Raw genomic sequence first — 21,357 nt, forward strand, 5'->3', positions numbered from 1 at the left:
ATAAATCATCAGATAATTATAATAAAAACAGGGACAGAAGTTATTTTTACATCCAATTTATATTTTATAAATCAGATAGAAATATATAAAGTAAATCAGTTGACCGTGACGTCACTCAATTCGATTTCGTATTAATTCCATATTAGCAAGTCGTTCCAAATCGTTTTGACAGTTCTTAAAAAGAAGCTGATTTGACTAGGAGGAAAGTAGCCTATTCATATTGACACCCCACTCTTAACGACTTTCTAAAGTACCTTTAAAATTTTCTCCAATGCTTGTAAATTGCCAATTTGCCAGGCCTTGGCCAATATTGGCAGTTACCCTGAAATAGTTGGCTACTAACGTAAAGAGTCAACGGACTAGTACACAAGTTCCATGTTGAATATAAATTACCTACTATTACCTATATAATTTGCAAGATATATGTTTAAATAATTAATTATAAACCCAGATGGGGTATGTCTTTACCAAGATATATTTTAGCTTAGGTTAGATTTTAATTTTTTAACCCCCGACGCAAAAACGACGGGGGTATAAGTTTGACGCGTCTGTCTGTCTGTCTGTTTGTCTGTCTGTCTGTGTGTGTGTCTGTCTGTGGCATCGTAGCTCGCGAACGGATGAACCGATTTAGATTTAGTTTTTTTTTGTCTGAAAGCTGAGTTAGTCGGGAGTGTTCTTACCATGTTTCATGAAAATCGGTCTAGTATGTCGCGGTCGGGGGTTTTTTCAAAATTTTAATGTTTATCAATGTGTGTTTTACTTAACCAGGATACTTGCGTCTAGTGGGATAAATTCGTCCTTTGAAGATATTGTCTACACGGAATATATTAGAACTATGATAGCCATAAATAAATTGTGTAATCATACTGCGAACGTACAGGGTTGCAATGGTTCTAAAATGTTCCGTTTAGAAGTCATGATCTTTAAAAGGCGCATTTAACCCACAGGACGCATATACATATTAATCATTGGTAGCTGATTATTAGATGCGGCAGATAGAAAAGTTCCTAAGTAATATTTTCATGGTAGTTACATTCAAACAATAGGTAGGTAAGTAAAAAAACCTTCAGCGAGCACCGAAATACACACTTAAAGCCTGAATAGAAATATATGACTATATTGTCAAGAGGGCGTTGTATTCTGACGTTTGCGGTGACAGTTCAGCATAGTATTTATGAATAAAATATTGCTAATGAAATTCCGCAACATAGCACGTAGTCATATTTTCTGGCCAAGTTTTATACTACGTACCTAGTTTAAATTTTGTCATGTTGAAACTTTTGACCTATATGGATATCGCAATTTCTTATTTTTCCTAAAATGTTACAATATAATTTATATTATGGATAAGATAATATGAAACCCCATACTTAGCATGATCCGACATTGTACGGAGAAGTCTTCTTGACTATAAGATTGAATATACTTAATTACGCTTACATCTTCATGATAAAATACTCTTAATACTCGTATGTAGGTTGCTACAAATATATATTGTTTTAGTCGTGCTTCGATTAAACCTATGATTATTTCAATCTTGTAAGTTATAAGACATAAAAATGTAGTCCTATTGCATTATTTTTTTACCTATCTAGTTTTCTCACTCATACCAAGAAAAATAAGTACTCAAACTGATTAATCCCTAGGATGAAATGTTACAAAAGAATTACCTTATAAACAAATGATTTCGCAGATAGCGTACACTATTGCCAATTTTAACTGTATTAGGGATTAGAGTCAGTTCACGTACGTAGGTACCTACCAGCTGATTGACCATGTATTTACTACATAAATATTGTAGGTACTAGAGGTCATATTTTTTGCAGTCCCTTTATAACAAATTTCTAAGAAATGTAATCAGGCACGGGCAAAATGAATGTAGGTCGTCGATACTAAAACAGACAAAATAAAACGCAGTAAGATCAATCTAAACATCATACTCACGTTAAAAACGGCAAAGTAAAAGTATCTATAATATAAAAGTCGCTTTGCAGGCATTTCGTCGTCCTCAAAAAAATTAAACAAAAAACATAAGTTGGGAAAGTGTTTTATAATTTGTAAACTTACAGCAGCGTTCATGCTCAGCCACTGGGTCCAGGTCACTTATTTCTTTAACGGTTGATTAAGCTCAGATTTATTATTTGTATTAATACATTAATTTTTAAGTAAGGTTAAATTTATCATAAGTTTCGTTAACGCGTGAAAGCGTGGCGAAAGCGTGCAGATTTGGTTGTAAAGCTAAGTCCGGACCAAAGTGGTTCTGTACGAAAAGCGTAGCGCACGATTTTTGCGAGTCCGGTGCAGTGTGAGCGGGTTCAGGTATCGGCGGATGGCGCGCCGGCACTGCCCCGACCCGCGGCCGTCGTCCCGCGGCCCGGCCGAGCACGCGCGCTCGCGGCGCCCCGGCGCCCGGCGCCCACGGCACACCCCGCCGGGCTCCGTGGCGGCGCGACGCGCATGACGCTGCCCTATTCTTGCAATCTCGCTACCAGGACACACTAAGCGGGTTTAATCTTCGTTTTGCGATCACCAAAAAGCAGCGCTCTTATCTTCTTACCAATAAAGTATATATTGGGTTGGCACAAAAGTAATGACACACTCTACAAAACTCTATACATTTCCTTTCTTAAGTTAATTGTTTTCGATAATATTCTAGTATGTTGTAGAACATTCTAGGTACTTCTAATGTGAGAGTATATAAAGCCGCCCTCGTGATTGGTTTAGTTAGATTGAAATAAAATGGACGAGCGACAGGACGCGGGCTGCGGCTGACAATATCAACACTGCATTGGGCGCTGGAAGTACAAGCCATGCCACGGTGTCCAGATGGTTTGACCGTTTTAAATCAGGAGACAGGAGCCTTGAAAGTCAGTCACGCTCAGGTCGACCACCTGCATTCAATGATGACGATTTACGCCGCGAACTACAGTCGAATCCTGATGCTACTACTCGTGAATTAGCGGAAGCACTTAACTGCAGTCACCACGCTGTGGAATACCATCTGCATGAGCTTGGGTATCGAAAAGTTTTGGCTCGATGGGTACCGCACATCCTTACCGACGCCAGTCGTGCAGTCCGTGTCGCCATCTGTCAATCACTTTTGCTGCGACCCCGACGTAAAGAGTTTTTGACTGATCTGGTTACGGGAGATGAATCATGGATTTATTATGAGAACAATACTCGTCGTGCTTTTTGGCTGTCTCGAGAAGAAACGCCACCAACTCAACCGAAGTTGAGTCAAAAGAACCGCTTAAAAGTTTTGCTTTGTTGTTTCTGGGACTCGCAAGGCATGCTGTTTCATGAACTATTACACAATGAAACTGTAAACGCTAACAAATATTCAACACAGCTCACCGAACTATCTTCTGCTATCAAGAAAAAACGACGAAGACGAGCCACTGTAATTTTACTACATGATAACGCTCGACCTCATGTCACATCTACCGTTTGCCAACAACTGCAGAACTTGGGCTGGGAGACGATACCCCACCCACCTTATTCTCCAGACCTCGCACCATCAGACTTTCATTTGTTTAGAGCCCTGAAACGACATTTGCGGGGTAAACAATTCAATGATTTCCATGATGTACAGGTAGAGTTGAACAACTTTTCGAGGCACAGCCATCAGAGTTCTGGGCGAAAGGCATCCAAACTTTGCCGGATCGTTGGCAAGAAGTCATAGATGCTAATGGTGATTACATCATCGACTAAGCTTTTTGTATTGTAATAATAATTAACTTCCCATTCAGCTTGTGGCGAGCTGAATGGGAAGTGGCGTCCCTTGGGTCCCATGCCCCCGAGAGTCGGTCAGGCCCCTCCCTCCGGCTTGCCTTCGCTGGCCGGCTGGAGTGAACACTGAGCAGGGGTCGCAGGACTCTCTCCTCTGGCTTGCCTTAACCGGCCGTCCAGAGTGGGGTGCCAGAGCTATATGCTCGCAGGGTGGAAGTGAAATATGCATAAGACGCGAGTTGGCACAGTGGCTGTTTCGTACAGACTGGGTAGAAAGCGGCGCACACCTCTCCACACCCTGAGCCGCTCACGCTATGTTGTCCCCTTGTCGCTCCGTGCGAGCGGCCGTTTTCGGGGACCCATATAGTGAGTTGGCGAGTCACCGCCTGCCTATTTTTTCGTGTTTTTAAAACATATGATCAAGGCAGGTGCCATAGACCTTTCCATAGACCGGTCACTAGCACACTAACATCTCAACCCAATAGCCCAGTATAATTTGTTTCTTTTCATTGCAATAGTTTTACACTAACCGGGGCTTGTCCTTGGGTGCATTCTATAGTGCGGACAGGGACAATCGCCGGCTAGTGTCACATTACTTTAAATTAAACTGTCTTAAAGGGCCTCTGCGCTGTTGGCTTCGGCCCCACGCACGCCTCCCAAAAGTCCGGGACCCCATGGTCCCGAGAACTGGAAAAGACAAACAAATAATAATATTAGGCGTAGGGATGTGACGACCCCATCGCCCATTGGTTTTACCAGTGCAATCAGTCAACGCAGGGCAGCTTGTGGCGAGCTGTTGGGGAACAGCGACCCCACGTACCCGAGTGCTCCTGGGGAGTCCTGTTACCCGTAAGGCGGGTGGGTGGGACAGTACTCTCTACCTCTGGCTTGCCTTGGCTGGCCGTCCAGAGTGGAGTCGTTAGGGCTACATGCCCCAGGGGTGGAAGTGAAAATTTGCATAAGACGCGAGTTGGTGCAGTGGCTTCACAGCCACTGGGCAGAAAGCGGTGTACACCTCTCGACACCCTTGAGTTCTCACACCGGTGTTGCCCTTGAGCCATCTTGGATGTCGCTTTTTGTGGGGGCCCATCTTGTGGGGACGAGTCACCGTCTGCCGGAAATAAAATTGGATACCGTTTTATTAGGCAGGCGTCCGGTTTTTTATCCATAGCCCAGTATTTAGTCCATCACTTTCATCAAAATAGACCAGTTCATTTTAGATTCCATTAACTCTCAAATAGTCCTTACACCCTGGCGGGTGTTGCCTCTGCGTGTGTCCCATGATACGGGCAAGGGCAACATCCGCTCGGTGTACCCCTTACATTTCATTAAAGTGTCGAAAGGGCCTCTACGTGTTGGTTTCGGCCCCGCGCACGCCTCCCAAAGGTCCGGAATACCATTGTTCCGTGATGGGAAAGACACACAAATAATAATATAGGCGTAGGGATGTGACGACCCCATCGCCCATTGGTTTTACCAGTGCAATCAGTCAACGCAGGGCAGCTTGTGGCGAGCTGTTGGGGAACAGCGACCCCACGTACCCGAGTGCTCCTGGGGAGTTCTGTTACCCGTAAGGCGGGTGGGTGGGACAGTACTCTCTACCTCTGGCTTGCCTTGGCTGGCCGTCCAGAGTGGAGTCGTTAGGGCTATATGCCCCAGGGGTGGAAGTGAAAATTTGCATAAGACGCGAGTTGGTGCAGTGGCATTAACAGCCACTGGGCAGAAAGCGGTGTACACCTCTCGACACCCTTGAGTTCGCTTTTTGTGGGGCCCATCTTGTGGGGACGAGTCACCGTCTGCCGGAAATAAAATTGGATACCGTTTTATTAGGCAGGCGTCCGGTTTTTTATCCATAGCCCAGTAATTAGTCCATCACTTTCATCAAAATAGACCAGTTCATTTTAGATTCCATTAACTCTCAAATAGTCCTTACACCCTGGCGGGTGTTGCCTCTGCGTGTGTCCCATGATACGGGCAAGGGCATCATCCACTCGGTGTACCCCTTACATTCATTAAAGTGTCGAAAGGGCCTCTACGTGTTGGCTTCGGCCCCGCGCACGCCTCCCAAAGGTCCGGAACACCATTGTTCCGTGATGGGAAAGACAAATAATAATATTATAGGCGCAGGGATGTGACGACCCCATCGCCCATTGGTTTTACCAGTGCAATCAGTCAACGCAGGGCAGCTTGTGGCGAGCTGTTGGGGAACAGCGACCCCACGTACCCGAGTGCTCCTGGGGTGTTCTGTTACCCGTAAGGCGGGTGGGTAGGACAGTACTCTCTACCTCTGGCTTGCCTTGGCTGGCCGTCCAGAGTGGAGTCATTAGGGCTATATGCCTCAGGGGTGGAAGTGAAAATTTGCATAAGACGCGAGTTGGTGCAGTGGCTTAACAGCCACTGGGCAGAAAGCGGTGTACACCTCTCGACACCCTTGAGTTCTCACACCGGTGTTGCCCTTGAGCCATCTTGGATGTCGCTTTTTGTGGGGGCCCATCTTGTGGGGACGAGTCACCGTCTGCCGGAAATAAAATTGGATACTCATACTCATACTACTCATACTCATTTATTTATAATATTGTTACATATTACACGTCACAATTGATTTAGGTACATAGTTATTATATGGTATATTAAAATTAAAATTATTATATTAGTATTCGTAGTTTGATATGTCGAAATATGGTAATACATTTTTAAATTACATTAAGGACCATTGAGCATTATATAATATTAGAATAGAATGGATACAATGTTTTGTGACTGTTAATTAGATAATTAATTAAATAATTTAAAAGATGTAGAATTCATTCATGTCATAAAAGGCGTGGGCGATAAGCCATTTTTTTAACGCTCGTGTGAATTGGTTCGAAGATTCTATACAGGTAATGTCTTCGGGAAGTTTGTTAAAAATCTTGGGACCTTGTACCTGCATAGTCTTGGAGGACTTACTCAGACGACAACTGGGGAGGAGCAGGCGTTCTTTGCTTCCTAGACGGGTTCGTGTTAGCTTGCTTGTATTAAATGTGTGTCTGTATGTGTGTACGTGTTTGGCAATGTTGAAAATGTATTGTGATGTGAGTGTTAAAATGTTATTGCTTATAAAAAGTTGTTTTGCTGGTGATCCGGGGGGAGCGAAAGATATTATTCTTATCGCCCGTTTTTGTAAAATAAACACTCGATGCCATTCTGCTGCTGTTCCCCACAGTTCAAGGCCGTAGCACATGGTCGAGTGGAATAGGGAGAAGTAGCTGGAGCGTAGTTGCTTAGGAGGTAGCACGTGAGCGAGCCTTCCTAGTGCAAAACACGCCCCTGAGAGTTTGCCACATGTGACGTCTATATGCTTGTCCCACTTAAGCGAAGAGTCCAGAATGACACCGAGAAATTTTGTGTTGTGTACTTGTCCGATGTTTGCGTCATCTATGCGAATGTTTAGAGGTTTCGGAGGCTTTCCTCCCAGATTTATGTGCAAGAGTTGAGTTTTAGCTAGGTTTAAGACTAGGCCGTTATTAGAGAACCAATTCTGCATTGTTCTTATATCAGTCCTTATAATTTCCTCTAGGCTTTGTACGGAATCGGCAGATAATACGTCGCATGCATCATCGGCGAATAAATACATGTCGCCACGAACAATTGAGGGAAGGTCATTGACCTGTATCAGGAAGCATAAATTAGCCAAAGACGATCCCTGTGGGACTCCTATGTCGATGCCGCCCAAATGGGATTTTACCTGGCCGTTGTCTAAGGCCACCACTTGCTGTCGGTCTTTTAGGAACTCCAACAACAGTTGGTGGGCAGGACCACGGATACCTAAGTGGTGGATCTTTTTCCCTAGTACTTCGTGGTTACACAAATCGAAGGCGCGAGTCATGTCACATAACAAAATGGCAACATGAGACGATTTTTCTTTGGCAACCATGATTTTTTGGATTGTTTCGCGTATGACATTTATGCATGACCTGTTTTTCCTGTAGGCATATTGTTTGTCGCTAATTAAGCCAAAACGTTCAAGAAAAGATGTAAGTCGTTGGCAAACACAATATTCGAATAGTTTTCCAACTGCCGGGATTATGCTTATAGGTCTATAGTTTTTAATGTCATCGTTTTGACCTTTGCCTTTATAGATAGGTACGACCTTCACCATTTTTAAAATCGATGGGTACGTGCCTTGTTTCATTAGGGCGTTGAAAATACCTACTAATTGGTTCAACAGGTAGGGTAATGCCACTTTAAGTAATTTCGTAGATATATTGTAGAAATCAAAAGTATTCTTACATGCAATTTTATACATAACAGTCTGATGTAGCTCTTTTTCAGTAATTGGAGGTAAGTATACAGATGTGTTGCTTGGATCGGACGTCTTACATAATAATGTGTAGGCTAAAAACGGGTTTGCGGTAGGCGCGTGGACAGTTGCGGCGGCAGATAGGAAAAAGGTGTTTATATCATTTGCCTTATGATTGGCCGATTGGTAATGCGCTCCAGTGCTATCCCTTAACGCGTCGAGAGTGCACCGGTAATTAGTTGTCGCGCGGCCTGTATATGTGTTAACAATTTGCCATAAGGTTTTTTGTTCGTTTGTGGAACGTTCAAGCATGTTATAGTAATAACTTCGTTCTGCATGTTTCATTGACTCTTCGAGTTTAAGTGATAATGATAAAATTTGAAGGATGGTATTCGTTTCGGTAATATTCGGTTTATACATATGTAACAAATCATATAAAAGTTGCTTTTGCATAATGATATCGTTCGTTAACCACGGGCAGCTATTCGTGCGAGTGTGTGAATTTTGTTTAAGTGGAAAACAAGTATTCGATAAGTTAGATAAAACATTAGTTATGTGTGTTAAGTGTTCCACTGGGTTGTTGTGTAGTTTTTGATTTATACTCGCCCAGTCAATGGATGAGATAGTGTTTTTAAAGACATCTAGATTGTGTTCTGAAAAGCTACGGGTAAGTGATTTTATTGTGCGCTCCGTTTGGAGATTTATGACAATTTTTTGTGCATTGTGATCGGATATCTGTGTGTTGACTGGAGATATGAGAATGTCATGTGTCTCAACTAAACAGTTTGTGTAGATGTGATCTAGGCACGTGCTAGATGTACTTATTTCACGTGTTGGGAAAGTCACCACTTGTTTAAAACTGTAAGAACTGATTAAGTCCTCCATTTTTCGTCTGTCACTAGAGTCAGTTAAGTAATCTATGTTAAAGTCACCCATAATTATACATTTCTTATTTTGTTCGTTAAGTTTCTGAAGTAGTAATTCAAAACAATTGACAAAGGGTTCAAAGTTCGTCAAATTGGAGTGGTACACACAAGTGATTAATATGTTAGATTTTAAAATTTCGATACATGATATTTCGCATAAATGTTCAATGGAAAAACTACAAATGTCTAATCGTTCCTGATAAGTAAGGTTATTCTTTACGTAGATAGCTGAGCCGCCGTGTGCAATTGAAGTCCTACAGTAGTTGGACCCGAGTTGGTGATTTGGAAAGGAAATATGACAGATTTCGTGTAATTTTAACCAGTGCTCCGTGATGCAGAGAATGTCACACTGGAGTTCGTTACTAAGCAGTAGTTCGAGATGTTGTGTTTTACTCGTTAAACTTCTCACGTTTTGGTGGCAGATTGATATACTTTTACTTATCTTCTTAGGCATCGCGTTCGGAGTTGGCTGAGGGTTGATGTTCGACGTGTGATGTTTTTTTGTAAAGAAAGGGCTGCCACTGGTTTATAGACACATGTAGCGGCCACGATGATGGGGTCATGAAGTATTCGTACGCTGATTCCGGTATGCTTATTTTATATGATTTATAGTCGTTACGTTTAGATGGAATTTGTTCGACTGTGTATTCTGCCTCATGTATGCTGTTCATGTGATCTTTTACACTATCGGCGCTGGAGTCCTTGCTAAAAAAGCACCCATGGACGTGCTTCATTGTGTCGACTGCGACTCCAGTGATTGTGGTGTTTGTAGCAGTACCTTTGATAAGGAGACTGGATACTCTTTTTCGTTTGTTGTGTCCCGTGTCATTCCTGCTGTTTTCGACGCTGGAATTTTTAGGTGTAACGGTATCATTTTTAGCTAGCGGTGATAATACGTCGCTACGTTTGAGCGGCGAGTCCTTTGCTTTTGGCGTATGGGCGGTCGGCGAGTCGATGTCGCTGATTGGCTTATCGTGCATTGGCGACTTCCCATTGGTTGTTTGAGCGTTTGCGGTGCTATTGCTGGCTAGAGCTTTTGCCTTTGCTCGGGTAGAGACTGATGTTATTGGAGCGGGCTTAGGTGTTTTTTTTTGTATGTCTTCTAGCTTCATAATTTGGTCGGATAATATGTCGATCAATTTATGTTGATCCGAAAGTTTTTTCGTCAGATTTTGGACCATCGCGGCAGTGTTAGCTTGTTCTTTCTTCAGGTTACAGAGTGTTTCCTTGCACTTCTTCACAAGCACTTCACTTTGCTGGTTTGACATGTTTTTTAGATATTTACACTTGAGATAGTTTAGAAACCGATACGGCCGTTAGCTCGCGTAGAGGCGTTTTTTTAGGCAGGCGATACCGTTTTATTAGGCAGGCGTCCGGTTTTTTATCCATAGCCCAGTATTTAGTCCATCACTTTCATCAAAATAGACCAGTTCATTTTAGATTCCATTAACTCTCAAATATTCCTTACACCCTGGTGGGTGTTGCCTCTGCGTGTGTCCCATGATAGTGATACGGGCAAGGGTAACATCCGCTCGGTGTACCCCTTACATTTCATTAAAGTATCGAAAGGGCCTCTACGTGTTGGCTTCGGCCCCGCGCACGCCTCCCAAAGGTCCCGAATACCATTGTTCCGTGATGGGAAAGACATACAAATATTGTGGCGTAAGCGAGAGGCTGGCAACCTGTCACTGCAATGTCACAGTTTTCGTTTTCTTTCAACCCCTTATTGCCAAGAGTGGCACTGAAACCTGAGTAGTTTCATGTGCTCTGCCTACCCCTTCATGGGACACAGGCGTGATTGTATGTATGTATGTAATAATAATAAAAAATATAAAACGTAAACCAAGTGTCTCATTACTTTTGTGCCAACCCAATATTATATTTAACTTTTGACGCAGACCTATACTAGAAGTATTTAAGTACTTCGTATTACATCGCTATAGTCAATTCGTCACTTACTTCTATTATTTTGTGTATTTATTAAGTGGTGATGACAGCATTCATTCATCGTCATTAAACAATGTTTAATTGAACCAACCATAATTAATTTCATATTATTTTTAGTTAATTCATACTTACCGCTGTGATCATTACCTGGAGTTTCACTGAATAAATGCGAATATTCATCATGTAAAATATGTAAATGCTTAAATACTTTGTGATGAAAATACAAAAATCAGTAAATTACCACTATTACAGAGCAATAGGCAGAATACCATATTTAGCCAAACTCTCACATGGCAAAGGAATCTTAGTGTCCAAAAAGGAAAGTGAACAGGGTAGAGTGGGATGCCACATCCTCATTCTAGTCATAAATATTATACAATTGCAGGAATAGTAAACTGTAGAATTATCTTAGGTTATAGCCTGACCAGAAATATATGACTATTGTCAAGAGGGCGCTTTTATAGTGATGTATGGGGTGACAGTTCAGTTTAGTATGAAGAAAATAGTTCTCATGAAATTTCTCAATATGGCGCGTAGTCTTTAGGCACAGTATAATAAAGTTAGGCTTTAAAATACTTAATAACACTAAAAATCTGCAAAAAAATAAATATATGGGGAGCATATCAACTTCTGCCCTTGGAACCGAAAGGGTTTCATTATTACGTGACAGTACTTAGAGGTACACGTAGGTGGGCCATTTTTTTTCAAAGATGTCCACCCCCACTTTTTTTTTATTTGGAAATTTTTATGTGGTTTCCAGTCAGTCCTAATAGGAGAAAAGAAGTGTCCCAAGTAGGGTTTGAGATCCGGATATCCGGATATCCGAATTATCCGGATATCCGTTGAATTTGAGATCCGGATCCGAGGTCTCCAAGGATCCGGATAAAACGGATAATACGGATCCGTTCAATATGGGTATCTATTCACGCCAGAAAGAATTTTCGAATGAAATTTATGAATTATTTCCTGTATTTTGTCGCCTAAAATGTTTATTCACATTTATTTAATTCAAATACTCCAGAATATCAAGCTAGGTTAGGTTTGGTATATTACGCCATGCGATGAATCCATAAAACTATATGTTAATAAACTAAATAAAATGAACAGTAAACCATTGTTTTTAAAACTGCTTTCGTTTCTAACTGGATGCATCCCGCAGGAATAACGATAAATTATTAATTTTCTATAAAGAAGAAACGATTGCCATGGATGTTTCTTAGCTTAATGATGAATTAGAGATCATGGAAGTAATTAATATAATTATATACGTAATTATTTTATAAGCTATATAAGATGGGATGCAAACTAGCAGACAGGTCGCCTGATGGTAAGCGATCACTCCCGTCTATGGACACCCAAAACAACAGAAGGATTGGAGGTGCGCTGCCAGCCTTAGAGCTTCACTGAAAAGCGACTGGCAAATATCAAATGACATTTTGCACATAAGTTCAGAAAAACGATTGAAAATGGTACATGATAACTAAATATGTGTAACATATTTTTCACGTCTAATATGTGTAACGCAATAAAATTATATTATTTTATCTTATTTTCCTACAATATATTGATTTAGACTAACACGATTTGCACTCATAATTTTAGAACAAAACGGGACTTAATCGCGTAAACACTTACATTTATATTTGGCCCGACGTTTCGAACATCACATTATAAGTGTTTACGCGATTAAGTCCCGTTTTGTTCTAAAATTATTTTCCTACATCTGCAATTTCGCATGGATGTATTTATTGGCTGTGGTTTACGGATAGACGCCCCAGTAAAACGGAGGTATTAGTGAACAACACTAAATTACCCTGCATTAGCTTATGTATGTTAAACAAAAATATTGGACTACTGTTTAATGTTATACTCGTATGCTGTACGGCCTGTACAATGGGAGTGACATTAATTGTGTCGCTTAACTTCAAACTCTGGTAAATCCATTCTGCTTTTTTGTATAATCATCCTTAAAACCGAATCGATTTACGCGAGTTTGAAGTTAAACGACACAATTGTATGTTAAAAGTTCGTCTAAAAAGTTAATGAAGCAATAATAGACTATATTTATGTCGTTTTGTGAGTTTAAATTATTTTATTTCGGTAACAGCAGCTTTGATTTGACGAAACCCCTATAAAAAGTGACCTTTTCAACACGGATCCGTTTTATCCGAAATATCCGGATATCCGGATCCGGCAAATCTAAATATCCGAAATATCCGGATCCGAAAAATCGGCGGATCTTGCAAACCCTAGTCCCAAGGTTTTTCCCCATTCCGTTACCATTTTTTTATACATTCAAGGTTTGAAAAGTGTATTAAAATCTTGGGACATTTTTCTCCTATCAGGATCGAAAGACCTCGCAATTCTGAGCATGAATCGCGTAAAAAATACCCATGTTGCATAAAAGTGGGGTTGAAAAGTTTGAAAAAGTAGCCCACCTGGATTTGATATTGAAATAGATATGTTAGTGCGAGAGACATTTTTGTTTGAAGAAACTTCATTTTGATTATTTCATATCTCTCTTTATATCATACTAGCTTTTGCCTGCGGCTTCGCGCGCGTTAGAAAGAGACAAAAAGTAACCTATGTCACTCTCCATCCTTTCAACTATCTCCACTTAAAAAATCACGTCTATTCGTCGCTGCATTTTGCCGTGAAAGATGGACAAACAAACAGACACACACACTTTCCCATTTATAATATTAGTATGGATATGGATTCAAGCGCTGGTGGCCTAGCGGTAAGAGCGTGCGACTTTCGATCCGGAGGTCGCAGGTTCGAATCCCGGCTCGTACCAATGAGTTTTTCGGAACTTATGTGCGAAATGTCATTTGATATTTGTCAGTCGCTTTTCGGTGAAGGAAAACATCGTGAGGAAACCGGACTAATTCCAACAAGGCCTAGTTACCCTCCGGGTTGGAAGGTCAGATGGCAGTCGCTTTCGTAAAACTAGTGCCTATGCCAAATCTTGGGACAACGCAAGGAGGATGATGATGATATGGATTCATATTTGACGCATCTTAGATTCGAATCGCGCCGAATATCAACAAAATCATAGTAAAAGGAACAAGGGCCCACTAATAACAATAGTTTGATTCACACTGTGACACATCAGTAAGTAGCAATAGGGTAACCTAGAAACAATATTATATACAGGTTAAATAAATAACAATGTTTAGTGTAAAAAGTATAATAAACAAAAAGCACATTTTACAAAACATTTGAAATAAACGTAGAGAGCGTTAACGTGGCTCTAGTTTGGAAGTGGGTCTTCAGTTGATTTGTGTTCTCAGGCAAGGGTGGACAGGTCGATAGGCTGCTCTCTGTCGTTGAGCGGCTGACGGATGGCACGGAGGTACCAGCCGGTACAAATAGCTGGAACAACAACGCAGCCTTGCCCTGTCCGTCACAAACACGATATATTTATAACCCCTAATTCATAAACGTTCACTAAAGTTATCAAGCCGAGCTTTCCGATGTATTTGTGTGACACAAAGGGACTAACGAATTTTATCGGCTTGATAAATTTAGTGAACGTTTATGAATAAGGGGGATAGTCTGCATCTTTAGGTAGGCTACCCTCAAAAGGCTCCTAATGCCACACGACCAAATAAGAAGATTAAGAAGGTTAAAGACTGGTCGATGACAGGGACAGATTCGATTGGTTTTTGTATTTGGATATTAACCGACAAATGTTGAGACTACCCGAAAATTAACATTTTATTTGTTTACGTTCTTTTAAATACCTAAAAGTACAGTGTTAATGCTATGTAGTTGTGTATTTATGATATACGATACCTATATTATGCTCTTAACTGTTATTTGTTAATGATATGATAACTTCTTTCACGGCAAAACGGAGCGACGAATTGACGTGATTTTTTAAGTGGAGATAGTTGAAGGGACGAAGAGTGACATAGGGTACTTTTTGTCTCTTTCTAACGCGAGCGAAGCCGCGGGCAAAAGCTAGTATATTATGTTGCGTAGTCAAATTGCGTATGGTCAGTAGTTATCAAATAACCCTTTAACCGCCATAGTCCGATGTATATAACAACAACAGATTTCGTATAACTTCACACTACCGCCGGTGACGCGAGCACGACTCGGTGGAAAATCCAAAGCGGTGAAAAGGTTGAGTGACAGGAACCGTCTAATGTACGTTCTTTTTTTCAGCGTTCACGTTTGTAGGTATTTAAGACGATACAGGAGGGGTCAATTCTCCATACAAACGCTCTCGACTATTTCCTCCCTGGTTTTTGAAGATAGTGCAATGATTTTTGCAACACAGATTATTATTATTTTTATCTGTGATATTCTTATTTTCAAAGACGCTAGAGCCCAACAAAAATTTCCAAAAACGGCCTTATTGATTATGGCGCAAAAACAGGTGTGGTATTCAACATTGATAACAGTTAGCCAAAAAAACTAAACGGTCCGACACAGATTATTTCATTGTTATTCAGATTCTCAAATTTTGTTCCGATTGATTAAGTTTTGAAGGAGGAAACAGTCGAAAGCGGAACCTCGATTTTCATGATTTTTTCGCAATATCTTTTGACTGAGTTGTTCTGAATGGACATTTTTTTTTTCGATAAACCTAGTTAATAACACTAGTATATTTAACTAAAATTCCCAAATTGAAAGGGACACTCCTTTCCATTTTAGCATTTTCGCTCCTGTAGCGTGTTAAATGTAGAACAGTACAAACTTATTTGGGTACTCCATTTTATAAAACTTTAGTGGAAGTATGAATGTGGACCGATGATAAGGTAATCAGTGAGACTCCAAAACTTTGGGACCGTGAAGCTCTATTCATTCCGTGTCGAATAGTTTGAAACTAGCTGAGACCGGCTTGAGCCTGTAAGGCGGAGCTTCAGTTTGGGTTATGACATTAATTGCACGGGACAGTTGTACCGATGTAGGTCACTGGTAACTTGGTAGGTAGTGAATTTTAATGTGATGCTATCTGGTAAAATCTGGCGATCGCGTACAATAGGTGTATTCGCGAGGGAGTATTTCCGGAAGCTCTAAAAGAGAGTCGGATAGCGCCACTGTACAAAGGCAAGAGAGAAGATATGGACGCATACCGACCGGTAGCGATTATCCCCGTCCTGGCTAAAATCTTTGAATATGGTCTCAGCGCGAGGATAACAGACTTCCTCGAATCGACCGATGCACTCTCTGAGCAACAATATGCGTATCGCAAAGGTCGATCAACGACAGCGCTAACACGTGCGGTCGTGCGCCGTATCTTAGAGGCCCGAGAAACCAAAAAACAGGTCGCAGTAATCTGCTGTGATCTGTCTAAAGCCTTCAACTTGGCAGATCATGGAGTCCTAGAAGATAAGCTTCGCCACTACGGCTTCGATGACCGAGCACTGAGTCTCATGATAGACATGTTGCGCAATAGAACTCAGGTCGTGGTGGCAGACGGGGGACGACTACGATCAGACCCGGTTCGAACACACATAGGCGTAGCGCAAGGATCGTCCGTCTCCAACATACTGTTCTCGCTGCTGCTGAACGACCTACCAGAGGCAGTGCACAGCGGTGAGATATTCATGTATGCGGACGACGTAGCTGTGGTGGTTACTGGTGAGAACTGTGACGCACTTAGCAACCAACTGAATATTACTGCCGCACTACTTTCCGAGTGGTTCAACAAAAATGGCCTCACCTTAAACTTACGGAAAACGCACTTTGTCCACTTCGATCTCTCGGGAAAGGAAACGAGACCCATATTTGTGCACACCAATGGGCTTAATATCGAGCAAGCTACGAGCTCAACTTTTCTAGGCTTCGAACTAGACAGGGCATTGACATGGGCGGACCACATTGACAAGGTGTGTCACAAGCTGTCAGCGGCATGCTTCGCGCTTAAACGTCTCGCTCGGTTATTGCCCCGCGATATGCTGAGAGCCTGCTATTTTGCATCGGTGCATGCACATCTTCAATACGGGACCGAGATGTGGGCCCGAGCCGCAGACTGGGAACGAGTATTTCGGATACAAAAGCGCGCTGTACGGGCCATAGTCCGAATCACCCAAACAGAATCGGCGAAACCTCACTTCCAAGCCCTTGGCATCTTAACCTTGCCGTCGATGCTAATATTTGAAGCTGCAATATATGCACGCTCGCAAGCAGATAGCGCCCCGGCGGAGCCAGCTCACGCGGCCGCGCGCCGCTACCCCGCGCGCCGCGGCCGCGCCGCCCGCAGGCTCGCCCCCGTGCCGCACAAGCTGGCCAAGTCAGATAGGCTCATTCACATATTGGGCCCACGAGTATACAATTGTCTTCCGGATGCAATAGTAGCCGTTAATAGCGCAGTAGTGTTTAAATACAAGTTAAAACAGTGGTTAGCCGAGCAAGCGTTCTATGACCACAAAGAGTTCTTTAATGAAAAACCTAGGATATAAGATATTAATAAAATAACCTACCATATGTGGTAGAAGGATCTTAATCTTTATGTACCTGCTGTATAAAATTATGTGACTTGTAATTTGTATTATTAATAAATATTATGATTATGATTATAAAATCACTTTGCTTTTAGCATTTATTTATTATAGGACAAATGTAATCACTTTTCACTTCTTTAGCTTAGAAGTAGGTATAAACCGCATGAAGTTTGAGAGGACAAACAGTAAAAAATCCAAAACGTAATGTGACTTTACCAGAGCGGATGCTAAAGAAAATTAGGTAGTAGGTAGTAATAAAATTTAATACAAGTAGTAATAAAACTACAATTTATAACCCTTAAAGCTTTCCTGTCACTTTTTTAGTACAGTCACTTAATGTGACCTAGAGTTTAAACACTAAGTGCTAGCTAGAAAAGTTTATACGTGAAAGAAAGTGGAAGAAAAACACCACGTGTTCGAGCTTATAGCATGACTAGGCAACATTCGGTTTATGCGCAAGCGACAGTTGAAGTTTCGAATTTTCGGAATATGCGGCGAAGTGCATTTGTGACGTCATAAAATATAAACTAATTCATCCAGGTGTACTGTTTCTGTTGATTTTGTTACTAGACGAGTTAAACTTTAGTTTAGTGTATAAATAGGATTCAATAATTTATTTTTTCATATTCAGAAATTGTGAAATATTTTGTGTCACAATTTTGTGACATTGCCGATATTACTGGTAACCAAGTAACCATCTAGCATGTCCTAAAAAACGGACAGTGCCGACTTATGGGCAAGCAAGATAGTGACAGAAAACGGACATTGCCATAAATGGGTTAAATAGGTTTTTTATTAAATTCTTAATTATTTTTATAATTACTGGGCCTGAATACAAACTATGCTTTAATATTAAATTTATATAACGTGGGTTTTCATTAGCAAATGCAAAAGCCGCCTTTAATTAGCAGTATAAACAATTTTGACTCATGAAACCTTTTCAAGCTGATGAAAAAGATGTTACGATCCTTTAGGTCTTTAAAATGCTGGATGACTCACCACAAATTTCAGAAAAGACTTCAAAAAGTAAAGTTTCTCATGTGCAGAGACAAAGGAAACCATTTATATTCTGGCAAAGCTTTCCATACCTAATGTCAAACACCAAGGACCAAGAGTCTACAGTCATAGAGTATGTTATGGATATACGCAATAAACTTATATATCTGCTTCTATTTTTCGCTAAGGAGAATCAATATGAACCCACTATGATGCCAGATGCCAATATGATCAAGAAATATGTAATTTTTAATGTGAAAGTTAACTTTTCCTGTGCTCAGGATTCAGTCGTCAATCTAATAAAGAAACAAGAAAGTCAAGACTGTGAGACCACAATGAATGGTTTGAATATTTACGTATTTAGTCTTAATACATACAATAATTGTAATTTATAACTAGCTGTAGCTTTAAAACTTATAGATTTATTAAATATTTTTGAATGTGGGTAGTTTTACACGTTACAATTGGGACAGACGTGAAAACGTAATGTCTTGTTCAGACGGATGTTGTACAGAGTTCGAAACGAGATTATTCTTAATTCCGTATACATACCGATATACATAATATGTCTTAAATGTGAATTACTATATTACTATCGCCATAACAGCTTATTTTTTTTAGGTTTTAGTTAACATTTTCATAAAAGGTAGTTTTGAGTCACCAAATAAAGAACGTGTATTTCAGGAAGGGAAGGTATTTATTGACTACCTTACTTTTTTAATAGTTATAATATTGAAACTCATTTAAATAAGTAAACTAAACGAGAAGAATTATGCTCTGGTCCATAGAAATTATAAATTAGATAAGAACATTGTGGTTTAGGCTAAGGCGTTTGAATATGTTTTGATTATATACCATAATAACACTTTTATACTTAATAGTTTTTTGGGTTGTCATGTGTCTTTTCTAATCTTCTGATGATTGTTTAAGTGTTTTTAATTATTTAGTAGTGTGTTATTTTAATAATTTAAGGTTTTTTCACTTTATAACACGTAATTTAATTTTTATTCTTGGACACCTTATGACGGCGTTGTCCGTTTTTTAGGACTACTTTTGGAGCCATCACCCAGTGAGATTCCTGGCAATGTCCGTTTTAACGGACGTCCTGAAAATCCAACTTTCAAAATACTTTAATTTATTTTTTCTGAAAAATGGTTCGTTTTGACCTATAACTACACCTAAAAACACGCAAAGAGATACATGATAACATTACTTCATGTCGTGCCGTGTTAAGGGATAATAAGGTGCATTGGGGTCATTTTGAAAGGTGTCTAATTTCGAAAGTCGCATAAAAATCAACATTATTTCCATCATATCACGATTCCCCTTTCTAAATTACCCGAGCATTTCTGTGATTCGAAATTACCCCAATGCACCTAAAAATAGACTAAGAGCCCAGAGGCCCATTCCTCGAAGCTACAAGTAGCAATACTTGCAATTTACAAGCGGTAGTCAATGTCTAATATGATTTACACTTGCAACTTGTAAATTTCAGTTTTATGAAATGGGCCCCAGAGCCACTAGACCTTCCTCATTTTCTCAAGAATAAAACGACGTATGCAGACGCATATTTCCTAGTTCAGCACGATGGCCATTAAATTCCAATGGCCATAAAAAAATTCTCACATTCTTTAAATTCTCAAGGCTGATATTTAAGTTTCAGCCTTGAGAAAATTAGGAAAGTCTGGCGGCTCTGGGCTCCGGGTCTGAAATGCGTGTATCACGATTATAATATGTAGTTTAATGCGTCACTAGAGCATTCATCGCGTTGTCAATAAAATATTTATATGATATCCTGAATAGGTATATATCGTCACTACTTTGAAAAAATCTCGTATCTCACGCTGCTTCTCAAAGTTAAAACGCAGTAAGTCTATATGCATTCCATACATACTTACTACAATTTTCTTTTCATTGACATACGAAGATACAAGCTTTTTTAAAAGTAGTGACGATATGTAGTGCACAGCAACACTGTAGAAATGAAATAAAATGGTACCAAAACTCCTAAAATAGTACATTACGATAAAATAAAGTGCGGAAAAAAGGAAGTCTGAAACGAGTGGCGATAAATTAGAAGTATTAGAACACGACCGAAGGGAGTGTTTTAAATCGACACGAGCTACGAATTTTTTTTTCGGACGTGTATCTTACGACGTTTTTCAGTAGGTACTGACTGATGGCCTTCCGAAGTTTTGACCTGACATAATATAATGAACCACTTCTCGCATTAGTGCGTAACTGCGTATAATAAAAAATACCATCTGTACTGAAATAGTACATTACGATGTAAGTGGAAAAAAAGGAAGTTCGAAACGAGTTAAATCGACGTTTTGCAGTACAGTTGGCGCTCCGAAGTTTTGATCTGTTAAGAAATGAACCACTTCTCGCACTAGTGCGTAAAAAAGCACCATCTATACTGAAAAAAATAATTTTTAAGAAAAAAAAACCGTCGCCTTTCGGGTTCTGGCGAAAGCTACATGCGAATGTTGGATTATGTAGAAATGGGTAAGTATTTTTTAAAACTGCTTTTAATGCTTTAATTATTAGATGACAACACAAATGAATATACGTATAACGTTAAGGTTTGAGGAGTTTCCTCAATTCGTCATGAATCCGATTATATTATAAGAAATCGAAGCTTGACAAACTTTGACTTGAAAACTCAATATGCTTAACAAACATAACTAACTAAATGTCACTGTTCTGAACTTAAATGCATGCTTTTCTTACAAAAATACCAAAGTCACTATGAGTGTACCGTTCAGATTTGAGGAGTTCGGTTCCACTGCACCAAATGTCACTCTTCTGGACGTAAGTGCATGCTGTTCTTATAAAAATACCGAAGTCACTATAAGCGTGCCGTTCAGATTTGAGGAGTTCGGTTCTGACCATCATCAGCAGTTCCACTGTACCAAATGTCACTGTTCTAGACGTAAGCGCATGCTGTTCTTATAAAAATGGCAAAGTCACTATAAGCGTGCCGTTCAGATTTGAGGAGTTTGGTTCTGGCCATCAT

General features: G+C 40.3%; 2 protein-coding genes across 3 annotated transcripts in view; both read right to left on the reverse strand.

The window, feature by feature from the left end:
* The window catches only part of LOC125240450, a 40,237-nt gene extending 32,640 nt beyond the window's left edge, over positions 1 to 7,597 (reverse strand). Inside the window, exon 1 of the mRNA XM_048148344.1 lies at positions 7,457 to 7,597. Coding sequence (XP_048004301.1) covers positions 7,457 to 7,597 — 141 coding nt within the window. The remainder of the gene's footprint in view (positions 1 to 7,456) is intronic.
* A 6,496-nt stretch (positions 7,598 to 14,093) lies between these two features.
* The window catches only part of LOC125241867, a 34,640-nt gene continuing 27,376 nt past the window's right edge, over positions 14,094 to 21,357 (reverse strand). Inside the window, exon 12 of one of the 2 annotated variants that reach the window (XM_048150549.1) lies at positions 14,094 to 14,259. The gene's annotated coding sequence lies outside the window, so the exon portion shown is untranslated. Of the gene's footprint in view, positions 14,284 to 21,357 lie in introns of both variants that reach the window. The other variant, XM_048150548.1, reaches the window with a different exon arrangement.

This window comes from Leguminivora glycinivorella, chromosome Z, assembly GCF_023078275.1.
Source record: "Leguminivora glycinivorella isolate SPB_JAAS2020 chromosome Z, LegGlyc_1.1, whole genome shotgun sequence".
NCBI lineage: Eukaryota > Metazoa > Arthropoda > Insecta > Lepidoptera > Tortricidae > Leguminivora > Leguminivora glycinivorella.